The following is a 7,854-nucleotide window of genomic DNA, read 5'->3' as shown; positions in this document are numbered from 1 at the left end:
GGGGCTCTAGATATACCTTGTAAGTATGGTCACACAATTGTTTGGGGGCTCTAGATATACCTTGTAAGTATTGTCACAAATGTTTCGGGGCTCTAGATATACCTTGTAAGTACTGTCACAATTTTTTGGGGCACTAGATTCACCTTGTAAGTATTGTCACAATTGTTTGGGGACACTAGATATACCTTGTAAGTATTGTCACAATTGTTTGGGGCTCTAGATTTACCTTGTAAGTATTGGCACAATTGTTTGGGGGCTCTAGATTTACCTTGTAAGTATTGTCACAATTGTTTGGGGGCTCTAGATATACCTTGTAAGTATTGTCACAATTGTTTGGGGCTCTAGATATACCTTGTAAGTATTGTCACAATTTTTTGGGGCACTAGATTTACCTTGTAAGTATTGTCACAATTGTTTGGGGCTCTAGATATAGCTTGTAAGTATTGTCACAATTTTTTGGGGCACTAGATTTACCTTGTAAGTATTGTCACAATTGTTTGGGGGCTCTAGATATACCTTTAATGACATAAACCAATCAAGCATCAGATTATACAACCCAAATTAAATCCCATTCAATGTAACTGGGGTTCCAAATATGTAGAATATTGTCAAGAATATATCAAATACAGCTAGGTGTAGGTATTTTCAACTTTATTATTAATTGAAATATTTGATATTGATCAAGTGAATATATTTCTGCAGAAATTGGAAATGAGGATGTGAATATCTTATTTTTCTGGCAATGTATCACTATAATGTTGTCTGTTTCCTGTACCTAGAAAGCAGCCCAGATTCGAAGCACACCATTTACAGAGGAGTCAACCTCTGAATCCTCCGACAATGAAGAGGGACCACTCCTCTCCGGGACCATTGACCAATCAGATCTCAGTACCTCAGCAGCTAGTCCTATCACAGATAGGAACATATCTAAACAGCAACAAAGCAGTTCAGGGGCCACAAAGAGGGGTAATTATAAATCATAAAGTAGCTCAGGGGCCACAAAGAGGGGTAATTATAAATCATAGTTTTAAGATACCAGACCAATGTTTACTGATTAAAATATATGTATTAAACATATATGGAATTTTTGTAGCAAAAAAAGATTTTGAAGCTCTATCATGACAAAAAAGTGTTCTCCAAATCATAGTATCATGTTGAATCAATTGCTCTACATTAACTGTCTCAACAGTCATTGTTTCACTACTTCCTGTTTGTCTACTTCCTGTCCAGGTGTGTCCTGCCATTCCGCAGCCTCAGAGATATCATGTGACTATGCAGACCCTCCAGATGAAACCTCAAGTAAAAGTGACTCCGAAAACTCGGAGCCTGAACAGAAACTCCTCAAGTATGCCACAGACAATCAAAAACATGTAAGATCTTTTAGGTGACCTTTCAAATTTGTTTGAGTTAAAGTATAGAATGAAATAGATTTTTCAATATAAGACAAATCTTTTTTCATAAGTAGCACTAACCAGATAGAAAGATAATTAATTTTCTAAAATATTAATAATTAGGGCCCCACATTGGAGATGTGGGTGCCCTATAGTGAATTATTGGTGTCCGTCTGTCAGCGCTTTTATTTCCAGAATATTGCTCAGAATCCAAAAGACTGACCTTTTGGAAATTTAGCACTGTAATATAATGTAATATACTGTAATATACTGTAATATACTGTAATATACTGTGATATACTGTAATATACTGTAATATACTGTGATATACTGTGATATACTGTAATATACTGTATTATATTGTGATATACTGTGATATACTGTAATATACTGTAATATACTGTGATATACTGTAATATACTGTAATATACTGTGATATACTGTAATATACTGTAATATACTGTGATATACTGTAATATACTGTAATATACTGTGATATACTGTAATATACTGTAATATACTGTGATATACTGTAATATACTGTAATATACTGTGATATACTGTAATATACTGTAATATACTGTGATATACTGTAATATACTGTAATATACTGTGATATACTGTGATATACTGTGATATGCTGTAATATACTGTGATATACTGTAATATACTGTAATATACTGTGATATACTGTGATATACTGTAATATACTGTGATATACTGTGATATACTGTAATATACTGTGATATACTGTAATATACTGTAATATACTGTAATATACTGAATATACTGTAATATACTGTAATATACTGTAATATACTGCCATATACTGTAATATACTGTCATATACTGTAATATACTGTAATATACTGTAATATACTGTCATATACTGTCATATACTGTAATATACTGTCATATACTGTAATATACTGAAATATACTGTAATATACTGTGATATACTGTGATATACTGTGATATACTGTGATATACTGTAATATACTGTAATATACTGTAATATACTGTAATATACTGTGATATACTGTCATATACTGTCATATACCGTCATATACTGTAATATACTGTGATATACTGTAATATACTGTGATATACTGTAATATACTGTAATATACTGTGATAACCTGTAAAATACTGTAATATACTGTGATATACTGTAATATACTGTAATATACTGTAATATACTGTAATCTGGGGGAATCCAGATGAAGGGAAGCTTTAAGCAAACGAATGTAAATAACAAATACTATTCATTACGGTCAAACGGTATCGCATATCAGCTCTGTGTGTCAGGCACTGGTCAGGTAAAACTCCGGACACTCGGGTGTGCGCACCATGTGTGGACGATGTGCGGACGGTGTGTGAACACGCTATGTTTGGTGCGTTGTGCAGTCCCACAACTGTACTGTAATATACTGTGATATGAGATGTGCAATAGGAGTCTAAAAAAACTGAATGTCAAGGTCACTGTTACAATAAATAGACCAATATAGATAGGGGTATGGTTAGACACAGACCACCAGGGGAACGGTCAGACACAGACCACCAGGGATACGGTCAGACAAAGACCACCAGGGGTACGGTCAGACAAAGACCACCAGGGGTACGGTCAGACACAGACCACCAGGGGGTAAGGTCAGACACAGACCATGAGGGGTATGGTCAGACACAGACCACGAGGGGTATGGTTAGACACAGACCACCAGGGGTACAGTCAGACACAGACCACCAGGGGAACGGTCAGACACAGACCACGAGGGGTACGGTCAGACACAGACCATGAGGGGTATGGTCAGACACAGATCACCAGGGGTACGGTCAGACACAGACCACCAGGGGTACGGTCAGACACGGTGGATCTGTCAGTGTTTTAGTTTACTGTTATAAGTCTGCCACATCATTCAATGAACAACTCCAAAGGCAATGAACAAAGAGGGAGGTCAGTGTGTCCAGCTGTATAAAACAATCGTGGGACCTGTAGTACTAATACATTGTGTACTTGTAGGATACGCTAGAGAAGTTTGGTTACCTTTCCAAACTGGGAGGTAAGGTTAAGATGTGGAAGAGACGCTGGTTTGTCTTGAGGAATGGAGAACTCATCTACTACAAGTCACAGGTACATATCTTCTACACCAACTGTCCTGGAAAATTAGTATCTCTAAGCATTATTTCAACTGTTTGTATTGCCACTATAGCATAATGTGGAGTTTTAAGAACAAATTGATATGTGTACTGTGATCATCTGACTATAGGTCTGAAACAAATTGAAAGGGTTTGGATTTCACACACTTCACTGTTAGACAATATTTTATTATAATTGATCAGAACGGTAGCAAAATAGCAAGGTCTATATTTTGCACATTTTAGAAATATAAGGGGAAAAAATTGTGAACAGTAACTACTTGTGTTGGTGGAAAGATTCTATTGATTTAAGGAGGTGTCATGTTTCTGATATAACCCTGGCAGTGATTGGCTATCTAACTGACCAACCCTGGCAGTGATTGGCTATCTAACTGACCAATCCTGTGTACTTTTGTTACCAACAGCACGATGTGCTACGTAAACCGCAAGGAACCCTAAAACTTGATGAACAGACCCGTATCTCCCACGTCAAGGGAGAACTTACTTTCGAAGTAAGTGAAGCATACAAAATAATCTTAGTCAAGGGAGATAATTTATGTCGGACAATGGCTAGTGTGGTAAATCAGTCTCTAATTGTTCACCCTGTCATCTGTCAAGGGAGAGCTCACTTTCAAAGTTATTAAGGCTAATTATGTAATATACCCATATTACTTATCAACAGTTTGTGATTATGGTTTTCTAAGTCAAGGGAGATAACTCAGGTCAGACCAGACTTTGAATCAAGAGTGACAGATAATTCTCCAATTGTTTTTACTGTAAATGTAACCAAGTGAAGAGTATTATGTATATGGTAATAAGGAGTTTATTTAATAATGCTATAAACTTTTTATTGAACCCCAATCTTGCTGGAGTTTAAAAAGTTTATTTTCTCGTAGATAACCAACTCCAAGAGGACCTACTATTTCACCGCAGATTCCCAGGCTGAAACAGAGAAGTGGATCAAAAGTAAGGACACCACTACCTCTTCCCGATCCTCTCACATTGCCAGATCCCTAACAGTACATTAAGTATCACACTTCTTCTTAGGCATTGGTGTCCAGATTATTCATTTGTCGACGTTCTGAATACTTTCCAGTCTTTGTAAATCAGATTTCTAACTGGTTTGAAAGCTTTTGTGAACTCTTAAGGGTTTTCATGTGTTTATGGTGGGAATACTTAATTGGCTGTGGTGGTTTTAAATCTCAATAAAATGTTAACAACATGTTCTGATACACTTTTCTTTCCTGTTACCCAGTTTTACGAAAGTTCCTGAAGCGCCAGGCTACCAGTTATCTCCTTGACCACATGGAAACCAAAGCTGTGGTCAGGGGCTGGCTGACCAAGGTAAGTGCACTACAAATGTTACGACTCAAGTAGTCATTTTCTGTAACATGCCAAGATAATGAAGGAAACAAACTTCTATTAAGATATGAGGACATTCCTGAGTATGTGGAAGTTTTTTTCTGCTTCAATTTCTTTTTTCCAGACATGAAATTAACAAACAGGAAGATATCAAATTATAACTTTGTGGAGGAAAAGAATGATACTAAATGTTTTATATATAAATAGCTTTACTTAGTAAAGTTACCATAGATGTTGAGGAAGATCTCTGTTATAACTAAGTTTAGCAAAGGAAATAAAATATACAACTTTGAATGCCTTCTGATATTAGGAAGATCTGTTGTTGGTGCTCATTAAACACGACTAACAAGATAAGGTGAGAAAACTGATTATACCTGTACTATACAGGTAAAACATGGCGCCACACGGAAGTGTTGGTGTGTCCTCCTGGGACACTACTTCCTCTACTACAGAACGGCCAAGGACAAGGTAGGTAACTATGGTAACCAGACCTTTAACGGAATATCACACCATACAGGCCCTATGGGTTTTGTCAGACGTTACATTTTCTGGGAAATTCTAATTCTAAGGGAAATATGAATTAGAGCAATAAAATTTGTCTTAAAACATCTTCAGCAGGATACTTTCTATGGGAAATCGCAAGCTTTACAATGTTAGGACAATGTCTTTGAGAGGTTACAAGCTTGCTATTCTTCATTGAATATGTCAATTACTATAATTGTTTTGACAGCAAAAATCTCCATGCAGAATCCATTGAAAATCTAAAGTTTCACACTTGCTACAAAATAGCTCTTTAAAATGCAACAAACATGTCCAATGATTACCAACTATACTGATCAAAATAAATTATCGTTTTGAAAGCAAGAAAAAAATCATGATTACTTAGAGTTTTATGTGTGAAGAATAATTTCCTACGGTTAGGGATAAGGCAACGATTGCATTTGAAATAGATATTGTTAGAATGTCATGTATGTTCAGCATGTACACTTAACACAACAGACACCGATTGGCCAGATCAACCTACAGAGCGCTAAGATAGAGGATATAGATAACTCGGGTGACTCCGATGAAGAATGCGAGGTCACCATGACACCCAAACACGTGGTGGCAGTGTGGCCACCAAACCAGGGACCAACCTACCTTGTAGTGCCTAGTAAGCACGAAAAGGTAACCAGCCTTCTAATTCAGTCTGATAGCACTTAACCATACTTTACCAAAGTTTTCTCAACTCTTCATAGAAACTAGTGGAGCAAAGCACTATTCACTGTCCCTTTCATTGTGGCGATGCCTTGTTTTCAATTCACTATGTTTAACACCTATTTTAAAGTTCAAGTTGACAATTTTGTCCTTATCAGTCAGATTACATAATCCTCTGATATAAAAGCCGAGGTACATTAAATGAGTTGTCTCCCTTTGTTGTACTTCAGGACTCGTGGCTGTACCACCTGACCGTGGCGGCAGGAGGGGGGATGGGTAATGTGGGCACAGAGTATGAACAGCTCATCGCAAAGGTCATGGAGGTCGAAGGTGACACCAGTAAGTTGTAGAAAAGTTATGAAATTCTGCGAAAAAAAAGAAATATAAATCATTTTCCTTCCCATTTAAAAGATATGAAATAAAAAAAAGATACAGAATGAAGTTTTCAAGATTTGTTTATTTCTTTGATTAAGTAAGAAATATTTTATATGATATTAAAATAAAAAAGGAAACTTAGTTTAAAATCAAGTTCATCAAGACTTATTTTTCTTGTCTCTATTTACAGACTCTGTCTATTGGAAACATCCCATGATGCTTCACTGTAAAGAACCAATCACAAGACCTCTCACTACTCTACCTTCAGAAGATCTCCAACACAAGGCAGCTGAAATGTTTAAGGTAAGTTATAATCAAACCTGCTCATGTGATCACCTCCATTAAAACACCTGTGTTCTTGGGCCACTTCTAGAGTTCCCTATTGTGGTTACTTCACCATGAATAAAACCTCTACAAAGAGACCACTTTCTGGACTCCCAAAAGGTTGGGGCTGGTTTCTTAATGCAAGTTTGACTGCAATATGTTCACGCTAAAACTATTAAAAGCTATTTTGTTTTAACAAATGTTCAAATTGAGTTATATTTTAATTATGATAAAATATTCGAATACATACATGTTCTATGTGCCTTAGTGTCCCTCAGACTAATTTGAGTTGTCCTTTTCAATATTTAAAAAAAATCCGTTTAATTGATTTTTAAATCTGCACAGAAATTTCACCTTCATTATGGATTTCTCTAGATTTTACAAATTTTTTCAAAAACCTTGTTTTCTTTTCAGTGGATCGTGCAGTTTATATACAGCCAGATAGATACATCCCAGCTGGACTTGCACGTTAGTCTGGCCCAGAGTATACTGGATCTCTGTGTTCGTCACCCACAACTACAGAACGAACTCTACTGCCAGCTTATCAAACAGACCACGCCCCATCCTGTACAGCACAAAACTACCATGCAGGTAATTATACTTCCTGTCCTTGCTCTGCAGCTCTTCTTTGTCAGGTACGTTATCCACCCTCCCCTCCACAGGTGACTGGTTCAATGCAGTGGGATACCCTATGGTATAGTAACCCCAAATCTCCTGTCGACACTGCAGTCAGATTCCATAAATAGTACAGAATTCCATCCTTTTTTACATAAAACATATAAATTCAGACTGACATTTTTTCAGATAATTTATTATGATACAGTTTACCTAAATTTAAAGAAGTACACTCTGTTGTCATCAGGCGAGTCAATAACATATCCATATATATATAATTATCATAAATAGTTATCTAAATGTATTTTAATGTGAGATACAAGTTAGTTGAAATATAATAGCAAAATGTCTGATTTATGAAAACCTATAACTGTTAGATCCTGGCTTAAGTTACAGCAGGAACTAAGATTGTCCTCAGTGTCAGATATTTCTTGGTGTTATAGAGAATACTATA

At 36.3% G+C, this 7,854-nt stretch overlaps 1 protein-coding gene across 6 annotated transcripts in view; it reads left to right on the top strand.

Moving 5' to 3' along the window:
- LOC110450084 (pleckstrin homology domain-containing family H member 1-like) overlaps nucleotides 1–7,854 on the top strand; it is a 250,357-nt gene that overhangs the window by 151,160 nt on the left and 91,343 nt on the right. For all 6 annotated transcript variants that reach the window (XM_021497335.1, XM_021497336.1, XM_021497341.1 and 3 more), the window contains 11 exons: nucleotides 780–966; nucleotides 1,231–1,370; nucleotides 3,412–3,522; nucleotides 3,953–4,039; nucleotides 4,424–4,493; nucleotides 4,783–4,871; nucleotides 5,277–5,357; nucleotides 5,889–6,056; nucleotides 6,317–6,425; nucleotides 6,652–6,764; nucleotides 7,200–7,376. In XM_021497335.1, coding sequence (XP_021353010.1) covers nucleotides 780–966; nucleotides 1,231–1,370; nucleotides 3,412–3,522; nucleotides 3,953–4,039; nucleotides 4,424–4,493; nucleotides 4,783–4,871; nucleotides 5,277–5,357; nucleotides 5,889–6,056; nucleotides 6,317–6,425; nucleotides 6,652–6,764; nucleotides 7,200–7,376 — 1,332 coding nt within the window. The remainder of the gene's footprint in view (nucleotides 1–779; nucleotides 967–1,230; nucleotides 1,371–3,411; nucleotides 3,523–3,952; nucleotides 4,040–4,423; nucleotides 4,494–4,782; nucleotides 4,872–5,276; nucleotides 5,358–5,888; nucleotides 6,057–6,316; nucleotides 6,426–6,651; nucleotides 6,765–7,199; nucleotides 7,377–7,854) is intronic.

Source organism: Mizuhopecten yessoensis, unplaced genomic scaffold (genome assembly GCF_002113885.1).
Source record: "Mizuhopecten yessoensis strain PY_sf001 unplaced genomic scaffold, ASM211388v2 scaffold4977, whole genome shotgun sequence".
NCBI lineage: Eukaryota > Metazoa > Mollusca > Bivalvia > Pectinida > Pectinidae > Mizuhopecten > Mizuhopecten yessoensis.
Note: the sequence above shows the minus strand (reverse complement) of the source record. Positions and strands in the feature narration are given on the sequence as shown.